This window comes from Chiloscyllium punctatum, chromosome 8 (assembly GCF_047496795.1).
Source record: "Chiloscyllium punctatum isolate Juve2018m chromosome 8, sChiPun1.3, whole genome shotgun sequence".
Lineage (NCBI taxonomy): Eukaryota > Metazoa > Chordata > Chondrichthyes > Orectolobiformes > Hemiscylliidae > Chiloscyllium > Chiloscyllium punctatum.
Window position 1 is genome coordinate 57,734,837 of NC_092746.1, and position 19,359 is coordinate 57,754,195.

General features: G+C 40.1%; 1 protein-coding gene across 3 annotated transcripts in view; it reads left to right on the forward strand.

Moving 5' to 3' along the window:
* Window positions 1-19,359, forward strand: part of LOC140480585 (tensin-3-like) — a 426,853-nt gene that overhangs the window by 149,688 nt on the left and 257,806 nt on the right. For all 3 annotated transcript variants that reach the window (XM_072575634.1, XM_072575635.1, XM_072575636.1), the window contains one exon: window positions 18,159-18,273. In XM_072575634.1, coding sequence (XP_072431735.1) covers window positions 18,159-18,273 — 115 coding nt within the window. The remainder of the gene's footprint in view (window positions 1-18,158; window positions 18,274-19,359) is intronic.

The window sequence follows — 19,359 nt, forward strand, 5'->3', positions numbered from 1 at the left end:
CCTTTCTCTAGAGCTCAAATCCTCCAACCCTGGCAACATCCTTGTAAATCTTTTTCTGAATCTTTCAAGTTTCACAATATCCTTCCGATAGGAGGGAGCCCAGAATTGCACATAATATTCCAAAAGTGGCCTAACCAGTGTCCTGTACAGCAGAAACATGACCTCCCAACACCTCTACTGAATGTACTGACCAATAAAAGCAAGCATACCAAATACCACCTTCGCTATCATGTTTATCTGCGACTCCATTTCAAGGAACAATGAGCAATGTTCAGCAACACTCCCCAGGACCTTACCGTTAAGAGCATAAGTCCTGCTCTGATTTGCCTTTGGTCTTTATTTTTGCTATTTACATCTACACTGTTAGGTGTGTGTATATATATCTCTCTCTTGTACAAACTATTCCATTTCTCTTCATGTACTCTTGTGCAAGACTCTGTATGTTATTATTACATCACAATATACATCATTACATCTTTACTATATGCGTTATTTATTATTTTCCAGGTAGGTGAACAGGAAATATTCATTAGGTACACAGCGTTCTGGTTGTTTATGTCAATATCTGGGAAAAGGAGGTTGCTTCATTTCAGCCTCTGACAGGTTATTACATCCTAACTCAGCCCCTTCCCAGAATACCAGTTTTAGCTGACTCGCCATCGCCCTTCTATAAACAGCATTAATATTAAATACAGTGTTAGAAATGTTGTATTCGCAAGATGGGACCATGGCAATGATGGAAACACCAAAGGACACAGCATTTCAACTCTTGATAGTCAGATAGAGAAGGAGAACAATAGTATAGCCTTTGCACACACATTTGCTTTTATTTACGGAAATAGACAGTACAATCTTGTGCGTCCAAACCAAACCATCATAGTTCTCATCTGCAAGATGATCCCAAGTGAATCCCCAGTTAACGCCCACCAGCTGAGTCCCTGGGGATCTATCCTTGCCTTGCATGAGTTACTCATCCAAATGCTGCTCTTCAATAACATCATCTGAGGGCACATTGCTAGTTTTCACATGGACGTTGGTAACACCCACCCCGACTTTATCAGTATCTCTTTCTAATCCATCACTGTTGCTAGATTGCCAGACGGTTTATACCACATTCAGTACTAGATGAGCATCAATTTCCTCCATTTGAATGCACAGAAGAGTGAAGTTATTATTTTAATTCTCTGCTTAGAGGTCCATTCCCCAGCCACCGATTCCATCCCTTTCACAACCAAAAGCTGGAGAAACTCACCAAGACCAGCAGCTTCTGTGCTATAGACACAGACTTAACATCTTAAGTCTGGTATGAATTCTTCAGGACTAGTTCATGTTTTTGAATTTTACCAGCATTCTCGGTGCATTAGATTTTTGGCATCTGTGATATTTTGCATTAATTCCATCCCTTCCCTAGTAATAGCCTGGATTAACTACATTAATGTGGAAACTCCATGTTACATTTGATGCACTTCTGACCTTTGGGCTATCCCAAGAGCTGTCAAACTCCACCTCGGTAAAGTTGTCTGAATTGGCTTTTATTTCAATTTGTCTCCTGCTGAATCCCCCATTTATGCCTTTACTGCCTCTGGACCCCGACTATTTCAGGACACTTCTGGCTGATCTCTTCTATCCTGGATACGCTTGAGGACAGCCAAATTTAGGCTCCCTGTGCCTTAGTTCATAGCATGTCCTGTTTACCTGTCTGCCCTTTGCTTGGTAATGCATGTCGCTTCCACAATTCTTATGCTTGTTTTCAAATCCTTCCATAGCTTTCCCAAATCTCAGTGTCATCTTTTGTTCCAGAAATGTCCCTCTGATATGGTCTTAGAATGTTCCTCTACATTAAAAATGTGATACAAGTAAAAGTTGTTGAATACTATCAACATACCATTAATACGCAATTAACCTCTGAGCCAGACAACAACAAATGCTCTGAAGTTCGAATTGAATAAAGGTTTTATACTTCAAAATAAGCACATGTTGCAAACTTTGGTGAAATAAACATATTAACTCGACTGTATTTAGATACTGGATTACCAAAACCTTATGCAGTATAACCTTAGTTCTGATACATCCCTTCACTGTGACTCTGAATGGAATTGTGGATAGCAATGTGTTTCAGTTTAAGTTTGTGTTAGTTCTTATGTAGTTGTACTGCGGGGTTGGTCAGCTCAGTTGGCTAGATGGCTGGTTTGCGATGCAGAGTGATGTCAGCAGCATGGGTTGAGTGGCCGTGGTTACCATGGAGGACTCTCCTTCTTAACCTCTCGCCTGAGGTGTGCTGACCATCTGGTTAAACCACCACCAGTTGTCTCTCTCTAATGAGAGAGCACCCCCATGATCTAATAAGACTATTACGACTTTATATCTTTAAATTGTACATGGCAATTGTAACGAAGTTCACCTGGACCATCTCAAACACCTCTCTCCCCTTCCTGGACCTCTCCATCTGCAACGCTGCCCAACTCAACACTGCCTGACTCAACACTGCTCGACTCAACACTGACAACTTCTGCAAACTCACCAACTCCCACAGCTACCTGGACTACACCTCTTCTCACCCTGTCTCCTATAAAAACTCTATCCCCTTGCTCCCAATTCCTCTGCCTCCACCGCATTTGCTCCCAGGAGGACAAGTTTAATCACAGAACACACCAGATGGCCTCCTTCATCTAAAGACCACTATATTCCCTCCCATGTGGTCGATGATGCCCTCTAGCACATCTCATCCACTTCCTGCACCTCCGTCCTCAAACCCCTCCAACTGCAACAAGGACAGAACTCCCCGGTCCTCATATTCCACCCCACCGACCTCCGTATGCACCGCATCATTCTCAGCCATTTCCGCCACCTACAAACAGACCCTACCACCAGAGATATATTTCCCTCCCCACCCCTATCCACTTTCCATAAAGAGTATTTCCTCCATGACTCCCTTGTCAAGTCCATGCCCCCCCCAACAACCCACCCTCCCATCCCGGCACCTTTCCCTGCCACCACAGGAATTGCAAATCCTGCATCCACACCTCCCCCCTCACCTGCATCCAAGGCCCCAAAGGAGCCTTCTATATCCATCAGAGTTTTACCTGCACTTCCACACATGTCATTTACTATATCCGTTGCTCCCGATGAGGTCTCCTCTACGTTGGGGAGACAGGACACCTACTTGCAGACCGCTTCAGAGAACATCTCAAGGACACCCGCACCAACCAACCCCACTGCCCCGTGGCCGAACACTTCAACTCCCCCTCCCACTCCGCCAAGGTCATGCAGGTCCTGGGCCGCCTCCATCGCCACTCCCTAACCACCTGATGCCTGGAGGAAGAATGCCTCATCTTCTACCTTGGGACCCTCTAACCCCGTGGCATCAATGTGGATTTCACCGGTTTCCACATTTCCCCTCACCCGCCGCACCTTACCCGGGTTTCAACCTTCCAACTTGGCACCACCCTCATGACCTGTCCTACCTGTCCATCATCCTTCCTACCTATCTGCTCCACCCTCCTCTCCAACCTATCACTATTACCCCCACCTCCATCTACCTATCTCACTCTCAGCTACCTGCCCGCCCCCGCCCCCACCCCACCACACCCTGCCCCCACCCTGCCCCCCCCCACCCCCCCCACCCCCCCCCCCCCACCCCCCCCCCACCCCCCCCACCCCCCCCCCCCCCACCCCCCCCACCCCCCCCACCCCCCCCCCACCCCCCCCCCCCACCCCCCCCACCCCCCCCCCCCCCCCGCCCCCCCCCCCCCTGCCCCCCCACCCTGCCCCCCCACCCTGCCCCCCCCCACCCCCCCTGATTCTCCTGCTCCTTCAATGCTGCCTGACCTGCTGTGCTTTTCCAGCACCACACCTAATCTCGACTCTAATCTCCAGCATCTGCTTTTGCCATGGCATTTGTAAGACTAATCAAAGTTTATTGGTTTCATGTGCATGTATTATAGAGAAGATTAAATATAGCAGGTGCCTAGCATCAAAAACTTTAAATCCTAAATGTGAAGCATTGCTCCTTCAAAAAGGAAAAAGCCAGGTTACTTAATAGTACACACCCAATGCTGAAAAGGAGGACAATTGCCAACTATTCTATAATAGCTGTAATCAGTTTTGGCAGTGAAATAACAAAATACAACAAGTCAAAATTATAACAGAAGATATTTGCATTGTTCTGCTATCTTGCAGGAAATAAGTTTTTTTTTACTTCAGTTCATATATACAGAGGAACCTCAGTTTCTGTAGGACAAGGACGGGGCGTATTTTGTTTGGTTTATTGAATGCCAGATAACATGGCATTCTGTTTCTCGGGCGCACTTTCTCTGTCTTGGTAGGGAGTCAATTGGAGTTTCATCCCTTAGGCCAAAACTGGATGAATCATTCAGTCTGATTTTAAACTTTGAACTTGGCCTAAGCACATGTTCCCTTTGCCTGTTTAATAAACAATAGAGACTCTCTACCTTTATCTGTCTGCTGTCTCTCTTGCCCTCTCTCAGATTCTTGCAGATTGATGTCTGTGAGGTTGTGATTTTTTGTTAAGAAAACTTGCAACCTCGCCATTCAGTCATTTCTTATGCCCCTTTTAAAATTTCATTCGGGCGATGTGGGCATGACTGCCTGGGCCAGCATTTATTACCCATCCCTAGTTGCCCTTGAGAGGTGGTGGTGAGCTACATTCTTGAACTGCTGCAGTTCTTTTGTTGCAGCTAGACCCACAATGCCATTTGGGAGAGAATTCCAGGATTTTGACCCAGTGACACTGAAGGAACGGTGATATATTTCCAAGTCAATATGTTGACTGTTTCCACTCTCAAAGTCTCACTCTAAGGCAACATAGGCCTTGTATTCAGATAGATATGCCAATTAGCTATCCTTTAGACCCCTATTTCATTGCACCTTCAAATTACATAGATAATTTTAACGTGCAACCAGTTGTAAAACCTAGCATTCCTAATACCTTAATGGGGCTTGAAAGCTAACAGTTTGTGCATGGCCACTTTAGCTGTGCTAGTCATTGTTTGTAGGTGTGAATATCATGCACTTCCTTTCCAGTAAAATAACCTGAGTCCACGTTTTTAAACCTTTAACAACTCACGCCTCTCAAGTTTCTTGTCAGAATAGGTCACCATACTTCTTCTTTCTTTCAAAATTAAAGAGATGGTTCCGACCCCCTCACAATTTGTAACCATCTTATTTGTATCATCATGTTCTTTTTAATGTATAAAAATCTCTCTGGGTACATTTTCTCATTTGTGTGGTGAGGGCATCACTGGTGAGGCAAGCATTTATTGCCCATCCCTAATTGCCCAGAGGGCAGTTGAGAGTTAACCACATTTCTGTGGGCCTAGTGTCACAGGTAGGCCGGACCAAATAAGGATGGAAGTTTCCTCTCCTACAGGACAAGAGTGAGCCAGATGGGATTTTCTGACAATCAACAATGGATTCATGGTTATCATTGGACACTGAATTCAGTGAAAATCTGGAATTTTACTGTGGCTGGATTTCAATCCAGTCCGCAGGACATTGCCAGGGTCTTTGGATTAACAGTCTAGTGATAATGCCACTGGACTGTGATCTTCCCCAAAACAATGCACAACTTCACATATGGAAAACTGCACACCAATCAGTGGGAGTTTTGAGAGAAGTTTCAGTGAAGATATTATGAGTTGAGAGGATGGTGTATTGTTTCAGGGAAGCAATTCTAGGTTACAATGCTTCACAGGCACTTTGGTTCCAAAATCTATTGGTCTCTTTCCTATTATACATCATTTACTGCATAGTGACTTTGTGGTCTACTGTCTGTCTGTTGAAGAAGTCCTCAGGGTTCCCATTTCCCTTGGAATGCTGAGATTGAGAGTTTGACCAGTTTCTCAGAACTGTGCATCACAAACAGCCTTTGCTTTTGAATGTTGGCTTCTTTTATGTGGAATGTATTCCTGTTGGAGCACATGCAACAGAGTGTACACTGAATACGAAAGGGGACCACAGAGAGATTCCACACTAATTCTTGCTCAAGGCATGAGCAGACTACCTTTCTCTATACCTTTCCATAAATGCCTATTCTTGCCTTCAACCCATCAGTTCAAAAACAAAGACAAAGTCAAAGGAAATGGACTGATTTCAACCACAGAGACCGTCATGAGGAAAATTGGAACTTACAGGAGAAAATCTCCACAATCTTATGATTTCCACCCCAGACAGGAGTAGTAAATGTGAAAAAATTGCTGTTGCATTGCATCATAATTTTCCAAAGGATTTTCTATTCCAAAATGGTTTCTTCAGATTACAAAATTGAGTTCTGATTTCATTATTTAAGGAGAGAGGGAGGGACCATCCAGATGACAATAATAAAAAAAGTTCTTATTGATTTTCTGCCATTTATTTTGTAACATTGGTAATCCAATATTGAATTATTTTATGACATTATAAAATACTAATGAGTGTATATAGTTTACATTTACCATGGAATTAAATCATTGATATTTTCAGGATTCAGCTTTGTTTTTAAATCTTTGCATTTTGATCACTGTAAAACTAGGGTTGACTTTGTAGTGAGGTTTTAAACATTTTACATGAAATGAGTTGTTTGATCTTATTTTTAAAACTCCAGCTTCATGGGATCAGCCCCTTCATTGGGTGATTTAATATTGAAATGACTGTGTTTCAAACTCCAGATCTATGTCTTTCTGATACTGTACAATCAGCTTTCCAGAAACTTAGCTGTAATACAGCTGGTTTTCTGCAATTTCCTGACTGGTGCATGAATTGGGTTTGTAAAAGAGTTCTGGAACCTAGCAATCTAGTGTTCAGAAATACATGAAAGCTCATGGAAATTTTTTGGGGGGTGGGGGGTCAGTGCAGACTTGATGAGCTTTTTCTGCTCAACATTCAAATATTGTACCTTGTAGGATGAAAACTTTCCATTGCTAAATTTCCACATCTGTAAACAAAAAAAACTTTTAAAGTAACTTAAAAAATATAAAAGAAATATGCTTTGTACTTAGCCTCCAGCTCACTGGTCTCACCACACTCCATCCTTCCTGTCACTGCCAGTCGAACTTGCTGAACCTCCTTCTCCCATGCATCCTGTTCCCTGACCATCCAATTCATGAAGCCTGTCACTACCCAGTCACTGTTGTGCATTTGCCTCCTTTGGATCCAAGTTGAAGTGAGGCTTCAGAGTTGAACAGTGATGGGAGGAAGAGCAGCATTAGAGCAAGAGCACCTACATGTTGCAGGGTTCTGAACGTAAAGTGTAGGTACAGTGAGGGGAAGACTTGGTACTGATTGGGAGGATCAAAGCTGCTCTGAAAGGCTGCTGACTTAGCTCCTCACCCTACATTACACCCACAAAACAATGCTAAACACAGCAACCCATTAGCTTGCTGACATTTTAAGTGGAACAACTTAAAGCAGGGACCTATTGTATGTGTAGTGCTATTTTGACATGTTCTTCTGTACTACTTGTTGAACAAAGTTGGATTCTTCAGCATAATGATTAAGTATGGGATATTCTATACTGAGAGACCTCAGGTTATGGAGAAATACCATTCTGCTGCTGTTGATTGCTTGGATCTACTTCTGAATCAACTTCATTTATTCTCTTGGTAGCATTGCCCTGCACAGCATGATGGAAGGTGTCCTTAGCATTTAGGACTGTGCAGTGGTCATTTCTACCAGCTGTCATCATGGGGCGATGCTTCAGCTTAGGGTAGGAGAACAGGATTTTTCTTGGACAGATTCCCTCTTCACTTGTTCAGGACTCTGGCACTTGGTATATAGTATTGCTGGGCTATTTCTGGGAGTCGAGCATACGTCTGCTATAGATCTTGAGTCACATAGGCAAACCAACTGGAAAATGGCAAACTTCCACCCCTAAAAGGCATGAGTGAACCAACTGCATTTTAATAGCTATTAACTTATAAAGTCATCATTACTGATTATTAGCCTCTTATTTCAGATTTCTGTTCTTTTATATGAACTCAAATACTCCAGCTAGTGTGATGGGAATTTGATCTCATCCTAAGGGACAACTTTTTTTCACGCAGAGGGTGGTACATATATGGAATGAGCTGCCAGAGGATGTGGTGGAGGCTGGTACAATTGCAACATTTAAGAGGCATTTGGATGGGTATATGAATAGGAAGGGTTTGGAGGGATATGGGCCGGGTGCTGGCAGGTGGGAGTAGATTGGGTTGGGATATCTGGTCGGCATGGACGGGTTGGGCCAAAGGGTCTGTTTCCATGCTATACATCTGTGACTCTATTACTTCAGTATTCTTGGTTACAGAATACTTCACAATACAGAGGAACCTCGATTATCCAAAGGACACGGGCGGGGAGTATTTTGTTTGGTTAATCGAATTCCGGATTATTGAATGCTGAATAACATTGTTTAGCCAAGCATCGGGACCTTGTGATCTTGCCGGATAACCCGATATTCTGATGATCGTATGCCGGATAATCGAGGTTCCTTTGTATTACTAAAGTCATTTCTGAATGCACAAAGTAAGCTTTCCTGAACAAAGACTCACTTCATTGGAGCTTTTAATTTGCCACTCATTAGGACAGATCACAAGAATGCCAATTCAGGGGGAAAACCAACATTTATACTGCTTTCAGAGGAGCATGCTAACTCCTTGGCAAGTGGACTCCAGTTGGCCAAGGCAAACACGGAGACTGCATTAGTGCACGATGTTGTGATTACAATAGTATGTTTTTATGCATTTTAAATTTCACTATGAATTGGCCACTGGGGCACATAGATGAAAAGTTGTGAATTAAGTGATTTGGTTGTATTGCTAATATTTTATAGCTTTTTTCCCTATTTGACCAAGTTTAAAGCTTATATTGTTTGAAAGAAATGCACTTTGGCCAATGGAGAGGAACAGACTATTTACCTGTCATGCACTAATGTCAGATTGATTGATTTTAAAAAGACACTATTTGAATTTTGAGGCCAATGTTATCTCACCTGTGTTTTGTAGCCAGGAAAATTAAATACTAGTTGTTTACATCTGACACAGAAGTAGAACTATCAACGAGCATCTGTGTGAGCACAAGAAAGAAAGTGAAAGGAAACAACTGACAGGCTAGGACCTGGATTTTGTGGTTGATAGAGAAGCAGATAGCATCTTCTGCTGACCTTGATGAGAATTACCCGCAAAGATTTAGCCATCTCTGTGATGTGGATTTCCCCTTGTCTGACATCCCTTTAAATTTGGTATAAATTTAATTGTCTCTGCAGGTGTCCGGTATCAGAGCTGTTGTCAAACAGAGTAAGCACGGAGATATTCTCACAAACAGTAAACCAACAAGGATAAACCATTTAATCCATTCACTTTTACTTCAAATTTCACAGAGACCCAAATAAAGGATTACAAAACTAGCACAGGATTAAGTTAGAATCCAAATGCCAAAAAAAATTGAATTATTTTAAAACTGTCTGGAATCCATCAACTTGGTGAAAGTTGTCTTTGAACAAATATAAGATTAGACTTTTAAGTTTAGTGAGGCTGTTTATTAGCAATTATGACCTTAGCTCGCCAATTTAAAAAGCAACCCAGTTGGTACTTCGTTCCACAAGTTGTAACCTTTTCAAAGGTTTTTGAAGTGACTCATACCAGAAAAACAGAAGTCCTCTTGGTTCAGCAATAACCATAGATTATAATTTGGGTGGAGATTGAACAGTGCACTCTTTGAAATATTGAATTACTAACAGCCATTTCTGGATTTTCCTATACAACTGCACATATGCAGGCTCAGGAATTTCCTCTGTTTGAGGGGTAATGACAATGACTGCTGATTGTATGGCCACCATTCCTGCAGCAGAATCCAGATCATATGACAGAATCCTCACAATGTGGAAACAGGCCATTCGGTCCAATAAGTCCACACTGAACCTCTGTCACCCTACACCATGGCTAATGCACCTCCCCCCATATATACATTCAACACGATGGGCAATTTAGGATGGCCAATCCATCTAATCTGCACATCTTTGGACTATTGGAAGAAACTGGAGCACCTGGTGGAAACCCATGCAGACACGAGGAGAACGTGCAAACTCGATACAGACTTTGGCCTAAGGGTGGAATTGAATCTGAGTCCCTAGTGCTGTGAGGCAGCAGTGCTAACCACTGAGCCCCTGTGCCACCCCTTGTTTCTCCTTAATTCTAATTTTATTTCTGTTTTTATCACATTCAATTTTGGAAGCAGCCAAAGCATTCTAAAGATAGTGGGACATTATGATATGAGGAGCAGAGGGAGGGATAGAATGAGTTTGCTGGGACTGGAGGAATTGAAGTTTGGCTGTGGCAGGAACATGTTGGTGACTAGTGAGTTAAAGAGGAGCAGAGATTCAGGAGCTAAATGAGTCATTCAAAAGGTAACAGATTGGGATTGCAGTGAGGAGTTGACAATTAAGGATGGAATATTAGGAAGTTAAAGGAGTCAGGATTACATTGATAAAAAAAGAGATGGGAGAAAGTGTGACGTATTGGGGGAGAGAAACTTAGGTTTGTAGTTTTTCCCCCATCCACTCAAAATGCGCAATCTGAAGCTGCTTATTAGACAGGTTAAGCATAGGCAGGATGTTCCCAATGACTAGGGAGTCCAGAACCAATAGACATACAGACACCGATGATTTTCAGAGTGTGCAGTGGATGGAAACTTTGGCTGTTTGCTTATTCCTAGTCTCACCCAGAAGCACTGACAATATTTGTAAACCTCCAGTTATTGTCCTGCCTGAAATCTGTTTACTCAAAACAGCTTCGAGATTGATCTGCAAATATGGAATCTTTATTTTATAATTAGTATCATACAATGCATTTATTCACCAAATTAACATGAAATCCTTTGTATGGGAATTTCTTTTCATTTTTGACTTGGGTGACATTTTTGACAACTTGAGCTTCCACCAGTTTCATGGTGATGTATGCATGACCAACTACTCAGTACAGGAGAATGTTGATCAAGCCTTCTCCTCAGTGTTAAAGCACAGACTGAAAACAGTGCAGTAACTGTGATGTGCAGGTAGAGAATTCCATTCCACCACTCTAGAAAGCAACTCACTGTGATAGTTAGGTGCTGCAGTACAGCATTGTCATTGAAGCGATAGGTCTTGACCACAAATATTGGTAAGCCAGTCTCTCCTGTAAGTGTCTAGAAAGGTATGAGAAATTAATTATATGCATGACTAATGTGGTTGGTCTTGGAATGCAAAAAATATTATGGACTCAGATATTTTTCATTGATAATTGCTTTAACTTCAGTGATGTATATGGTAAGAATTAAAACAGGAATCCAAAATGCAAGCAGTATTAAGAATCCTATACTCTAATTGTATACTATGAAAAGACAAACTATTTTATTTACCACAAATTGGACTTTTTAAAAGTATGAATATTTTGTTTGAAGAGGTTTTTAACTACACTCAAAGCCAGCTGGACCAGTAACAGCTATATAAAAATAAAATTTCTGAAAGCTTAATTATTGTAAATTTTACTTTGTCTGACAGAAGGAGATTTAGTAATACCCTACCATTATAAAGGACTCTTTCAGTCTTTACTTGATTGAACCTTCACATATGTGAAGGTCATAATAGGGCATCTCCTAAACAAAAACTAAAAAGAGAGTCTGTACTGTAGAAATCATTATAAAGCCTTTTTCTTTTTTTTTATGGATTCTGTTCTTGGATTACTACATTGGCTATTTCAATGATTATATAGCAAGAAGGACAGAAGTAACTCATATGTGAAGCTAACGCAGATCAGGAGATCCTAACACATTGTTACATATTGCAATTTATCAACATTGGACTATATGGTATGTCGAAAATGAGCTCTTTGGAGTTGCAGCCTTTGTTGGTAAGTCAATTAAAAAAAAACTGCTAAAAGTAATGTTCACATGTCTGAGCAGTGACTTTTCAAGCTAAGAAGCCAGTGCTGCTTTCCAACAAATTTTGCTGTAATTATAAGTTGCCGAACAGCAGACATAATGTATGAATACTTTGCTTTGTGCACTTTTTGCTGGATCTGGTGCAGAATGGTTTAACATGTTAGAAAGAGGGTATTATTAAATTGATCGTGTGAAAAAAAGATAGAAACACTCAAACAGTTGTTCTGGAAATGATTCACAAGACTTTAATATTGCGTAGTATTTTAAAAAGCATACCAAATTGGTGAGATGTTCGGGTCGTGGTGATTGTATGAAATTCAGGTGAAAAACTTAATCAAATGTGGATTTTATTTAAAAATTAAAAAAAACAAGCGCGGGAAATATTTAACAGGTCTGGCAGTATCAATGAAGAGAAAGTTACTGTACTCAAAGCATGAACTCTGTTTCTGTCTACACAGGTGCTGTCAGATATACTGAGTATTTCTAGTATCTTCTGTCTTTCTATCAGATGTGCATGGATATCTAGCAGTGCTGAATATTGCTTTTCTTTTAATGAATTTTGTTTTTAGTTTATTTGGAAGGCTTTTTTAAAATATGTCTCATTCCAAAGATATTAATTGAAGCAATATTTTGTCTTATCTCAACACACAATTGCTTCAATTTTATCTGTTTGCTCATTTAAAAGCTTGTACTTTATTCATACATTGGATGCAGGGCATGTAAGTGAAAGATTTAACATGGAATTATTCCTTCTGACAACTTCAATCCTATACTTTGCTTCTTTTTAAAAATACTAGTCCTGAAATTAGACTGTGCTGTAAAAATACTTATGATGTGTTTTGAATTTCATTTTACTGTTTTAATGGTGTCTTCAAAATCATTTCAAGACTGTGTAATAATCAACTGAAGAATTATTATAAGCATTACCCTGAACTAATGGTGCTGCTTTAAGTGGATGACAGGTATTCTTCATTCTATTGATTTTAATGTTCCAACTGGAGCAACTTTATTGTTGAAATACTTGCGCTATTTTTGTACACGACAGTAAAAAGCATTTTGACTTCAAAGCATTCCATCAGGCACGTCTCTTGACTGATTGGAAGGATTCTGTATTGATTGACTTTTGGCCATGAAGGCATTCTACAAATGCTGTTGTAGGATCAAAGAAAACTGTGTTCACCAACTCCAGGTAAAACTCATAAACATGCTTTCATCTCAAGAAACATACACAGCTCAGAAAAATTCTTCAAATCTTCTCACAAACAAATATTTGTGCTGGAGGGTCTTCTGTGTTATAAGTCTACGCAGTGCCTGATATTTCCTCTTTGAACAGGAGGACTCAATAATATTTGACTTAAACCTTCCTAAGTGCAAAAGATATTGGCTAAGAATCTACTCTCTAGGTTTGTGCTGCTGCACATTTGTGCTCTGTTTTATGTAACAAAATCCTGTGGATTTTGAAAAGTTTAAATGGCTTTGGAATTCCAGCCATTCTGCCTGACAATACATGGGAATATGTGAAATGAGGCAATGTGGTGATGAACAAAGTAAGCTGTTTTGTAATAGCAGCCGTGTTAAATTACTCTGTAAAAAGCTGGAATGTGAATAACAAAGAACAGACTTGGCTTTGTCACTTAACTTTGCAACAAAAATGATGGGGACTGCTGTAAAATATAATCGTTTCTAATCTATGGACCTGGATGCATATAGAACTCATCAGAGCAATTCTGTTGTTTTTCTCATGAATTAACTCCAAAGAATCATACATTATAATGTAATAACTTTTTATTTATTTGCATCAGAAATGTGTAAACATCTGAAAGGGCATTAACTTAATCTTTAGTGCAGTGTTGTGCTTTCTACTGTCACTTTACAGATTTTTAGGTTTATTTGCCCCTTCAATTTTAAATATGTAGTTAGATTGTACATTGTCACGAATTCACCTTTGAATTCTAAAACATTTTCCTGCTCAGCTTAAATGTCAGTTTGTAGATTTAGCTTTAGTTTTCCAAAGTTTTGTTCATAGGTCATTACCTGAATATGCATCTAAAAATCAGTGTCATCTTTGTGCTTTCTTTCACTTTGTAGCACTGTCATCATAGATAAAAAAAGAAATAACCTTAGCATGGCCTGAATACATTGGGAGGTGGTAGAGAAACATTTCTTCAGATTCTTTTCCTTACCTTGCCTCTATCAAAGATAGTGCCAGACAAATTAAGCTAAATATTTTCCTTCACATGTTTGTGGGCATTAAGTATTCATTGGATGATTGATCATCAGGCTCAGTGCTATTCTCTTTTTGCTATCTGCATGTATGTTCTCAGGGAGATTATAATCAGGAGAGAAAACAATCACTCCAATCTCATTCAGGAACACTGCAACAAATTTTAACTATTGGCAGTAGCCTTGGCTGAGATCAATTAAATCAGTACAAATCTGCGCTTAAACTTGAGGTTGTATGGACCTCTGTGGGTCAGTAACAAATTTCATTGAAGTATCAGCATGATAAATTTGGTCAAGTGTCAATTAACCTAAATAAATCTATCTCAGTAACTTGCAAATCTGTCACGTTTAATTTTGCCTTAATTTTCACTTAGTTGACACATTAATGTCTCCTCTTTCTTGGTGTTGATTTAGTGGAATGCTGTAATGTAATTGTGGGAACGTAAATCATAATTGAAGTGGACTCTTAAATGTGACGGTATCATCGTTCCAAAGCAGCAAGCTCCTGTTCTGAGCTATGCCAGTGTGAAAAACTGCTGCATGCACACCAGGCACTTTCCCAGCATTTGGGGAAAAGATAATCCAGATGACTCGCCATCCTTCGAATGAGCTGTGGTTTTCATAATCCTTAAAATTCTGGATGACAGCTGTCCATTTCCTGTTGATATTGCTGTTTTATATCTTGCTGAGAGGAAGAAGAGACTGTATAGCATTGAATATTCAATGTACAGAACATCAGGCCAGAAGTGATATGAGGCCAGTTGTCTCCAGAACTAATGAGTTCAGGATATAAAACAATAAACTTTGATTACAAGCAGGATAATTTAAGGGCTCTTGGTAGTGCGTGGGTTAGAGTCGAGAGCAAGAAAGGATGGAAAAGAGTTCAACGACAGAAATTCAGAAGTGAGGAAGAATTCAAAGGAGCCAAAAACAAAGTTACTTCTAGTATGGTGGTAACACTGAAGAGAGAAAACACAGTGGGTAAGTGAAGTAAAGCAGAGATGATGTTTTCTCTTTTTTGCAGCCCCTACATTCATGGCATTGCTTGCTCCTGACCCCTCATCTCACCTCCCACAAACCTACTGTGTCACTATTGCAAGTGTGCTCCTACCCATCTGGCCATTAGATTGTGACCATTCTTTGAACAAAAGGCAATGATTGACAGTTCCTTTGACCATAATGGACATCAAAAATTGGCTCAATTTGTACTTCTTCTATTCCTCATCCATGAATTTTTGAAAAAAAAGGATTCCTTTGCTTTATAATAGAGATGTATAATGCAAAAGCAGCATTTATGAAAAAGCCTCAATTGGAGTTGTGTGTTCAGTTCTGTATACAAACATTGATGGAGATGTTCAAAACCATGAAGGGTTTTGATAGAGCGGCAGACACAGAGGGTGATGTATGTATAGAACCAGCTGCCAGATTAACTCATGGAGGCTGGCACCATTGCAACATTTTAAAAGGCATTTGGGTAGGTATATGAATAGCAAAGGTTGAGAGGGGAATGGGCCAAATGCTGGCAAATGGGACTAAGTCAGATTGGGGTGTCTGGTCAGCGTGGATGTGTTGCACTAAGGTCTGTTTCCGTGCGGTATGACAATTTAATATGTTCAGAACCCCCACTGATAATTTTGTGCTGCTAAATGATAGTGTGGCTGATGGTTGTATTGGGTGTGTAAATGCTTTTGTTTGTTATTGTTGGAGTTTAGGCTTTATTTCACTCTTTTACTCTGACATAAATGGGTGAATGGGAGTTTCCTAAGCTATCGCAATGCTTTTTGAATATACATACATATTTTTTAACCCTGGTTTAACCATATATCCTGATTTGTAGTTTACAATTCAGGTCATAAAAATATGTGTTCTCCAGTTAGCTCAGAAGATAGGCTTGGTATTGGAGCATATTCTATTGCAACAAGCTTTATTTCTGTCGTAGACCCGGCAGATGAAGCTTTGGTCAAAGGATTCAGGTTCAATCTTGGATTCCAGCACTATTACTGAGCCAAAGTCTAGAGAACATCATGATTTGGTAGACCGTTTAAGAATGCCAGAAGACAAAGCTGTTATAATCCATGATCAAAGGCACAATATCTAAAGAAGAATGCATGGATGAACAAACAATTTGTCTCCCATTTAAAAAATTCCCAGACACTTCTCTAACCATGTCATCAACTTGGCACGAAGCTGTTTTAACTCATGAATACCTGGCCACAACAGACAACCTCCCTTTCATACTTCATTTTTAAACATTAGGTCTTGATGTCCTCTGTCACTTTCTAGCAATAAAAGATAGAGATTGTGGTTTTTGTTTTGTTTCCAAAGATTAAAACAAAATCCATTCACTGATTCTTGAGAATAGTCCACTCAACTGAACTAAACTATCCTTCTTCGAGTGATAAACTTGCAATTCTCCACTCATCTCTCTGTGCCCTGTCCAAGCTTTGGCCCGATTATTGTTTAAATCCTCTTCCCAACCCCAATTTTAGCAGACATTGTTACCTCTCCTTGGGCATTCTGTGCAAAAATAGTTGTTTCCCTTATTGTCCTTTTCAAAAACAAACCTATTCTTGGCCCTTGCTAACTCAGCGTTAGTCTTCAATCTTCCTCTTGTAGCCAAAGTTTCTGTACATTTGCTGCTTTTTGGATCCATCGTTAACTTATCTGCAAGCACCATTTTAATCCTTATGGTGGAAATGTCATGAGGCGACATTTTCTGATTCTGCTAATAACGTGTTATCACTTCTTGAACTTGTAGCAATATTTGATTATGGTTAACCATTGTTCAGTCTTATCTGAATCTAGATTCATTTTTGCCTAGTTCATTTTATAAACTGTACAGGGTGTCTTCAGTTATTACCTTCTCTCATCCATGATGTCTAGAATAATCCCATAATCTGTTTTTGGTTTTCTTCTCTGAAGGAACAGCACTAACTAAACAACATTTGATCCTGCAATGCGTCAAAATCAAAATTTTGATTATTGCATATCGACTTGACATGACTTCCTATTTCCCTCTTTCTCTATCACAATAATCCCACTCCAATACTGACTGACCTTGGTATCTCTTACCTTATTATTCACTGAGCTTCCTAGGTATGTTTCTAGAATTTCTTTTCAAAATCCTATGCCTCTTCACCTGGGCACATTTTAATACTACTTTCCTTTGAACTAGACTCTTTTTGACCCAAATTTTACCAGCCTCCTCCTTTGTAACATTTTTTTGGCTCAGCATCCATTTTTCCTCACGCCTCTGTGACTTTGTTTTTCTTTGTTAAAAGTATTTTTGAAAGAAATGTAAGTTAAATGGATACGCTTAAATGAAGGTATTGTATCAAATAAACACAAAATTTTCATGCCTTCACTGTCACTTTAAATGAACTTGTAGACTTCTTCTTCTTGGATGTAGGTTTGCTCGCTGAGCTGGGAGGTTCATTTCCAGACGTTTCATCACCCTACTAGGTAACATCTTCAGTGGACATTAGGCGAAGCAGTGTACATGATTTCTGCTTTCTGTTTATATGTTTGGGTTGGTGATGTGATTTCCTGTGGTGATGTCATTTCCTGTTCTTTTGCTCAGGGGTGTTCTCTCAACAAACCCATTGAGTTAGACCCCATCTACCACCCCCTGAGAAAAAGAGCAGGAAATGACATCACCACAGAAATAACATCACCAACCCAAAGAAACCCAAACATATAAATAGCATGAATCATGTACACTGCTTCGCCTGAGGTCCACTGAAGATGTTACCTTGTGGGGTGACAAAACGTCAGAAATGAACCTCCCAGCTCAGTGAGCAAACCTACATCCAGAACCTCAACATGAGCTACAAATCTTCTCAAAACTCGCTACTTCTTTTTCTTACTATATTTGCTATTTGAGGCTTCCACAATGGTTAGAGCTGAAACTCTAACCATAATGCAATGGTTAGATTTTAATGTTGACCTGCAATATCTTTTTCTTCAGTTGTTTTAAAACACTATAAAGTAAAACTTCATTCTGTAATGTGTGTTATAAAAAAGTTGTTTCATGTTTGTTGTTTCAGCCTGAAGAGTTAGTTTCCAGTTCACATACATTCAAGAGCAAGACTTTCAAAAAGCCAAAAACTTGCAGCATCTGCAAACAACTCATCAGCAGCAGTCAAGGTCTTTCATGCAGAGGTGAGTCCCCAACATGCACTATTCTGTGTTTTCCGGGCATGGGAACATGCATAGGCCATTCAGCCCCTCAAGACAACTTGCAAGATTCTAGATTGCTATTGATCCTCTGTCTTACAGCTATGAACACCTAGAAGGATAATGGCAGCAAATGCATGGGAATAACACAACCTGCAAGCCCCCCTCTCACCATCCTGACTTGAAATTGGACCAGTTTCAGTGTCACTGAGTCAAAATCCGAGAACTCTCTCCCTAATGACATTGTGGGTCTACTGACATTAAATAAACTTCAGTTCAAGTTCACACAGCTCACTGTCCCTTTTACAAGGGCAGCTAGGAGTCGACAATAGATACTGGTCCAGTCGCCACATCCCGATCCCATGAATTATTAAGTAAAAGTCCATATTCCTCAGGCTATTCCCATATCCCTTGGTGGCATCAGTAACTAGAATCTGTCAGTCTCTGTCTTGTACATGTTTAATGACTGAGCTTTCACAGCCATATGGTGTAGAGAATTCTAAAGATTCAACATCCTCTGAGTAAATAGGTTCCTTCAGATCTACGTCCGAATTGACTTTTCTTTCATTCTGAGACTTCTACATCTAGATTGTACAAAATTCTGACAAGAGTAGACAATATTTGTGACAAGTTAGAATTCTTTGTGCGTTTTCATTTTGGTATGAGACATATTTGTCTCCTGAAATGCATTCCTCTCTGAGGAGGACTTTTTTGAAATTGCAAGCTCTCGGAGCACAGCTCCTTCATCATATGAAGTGGAGGAAAGCACACAGGCACATAATTTATCAGTGGAGAGATCCACCCCAGTCCAACGCTGGTATGTCCACATTAAGGAGGAATGGATCATGAGGTCCAAACATTTTTTGATGCTTCTAAGACCCTTCACACAAGATGATTTCAGTAAAAGTGGAATGAATATTGGAAAGTAAGGCATTATCAAAGATCGATAAGAACAAATGTAAATGACCAGAACATAAAATTACTAAAACAGAAAATAAAGTTCGTAAATCAGGAACTTCGCACTGACTGCTGTGAGCACAAATATAAATATGGAAGAAGATGTAGGATTCT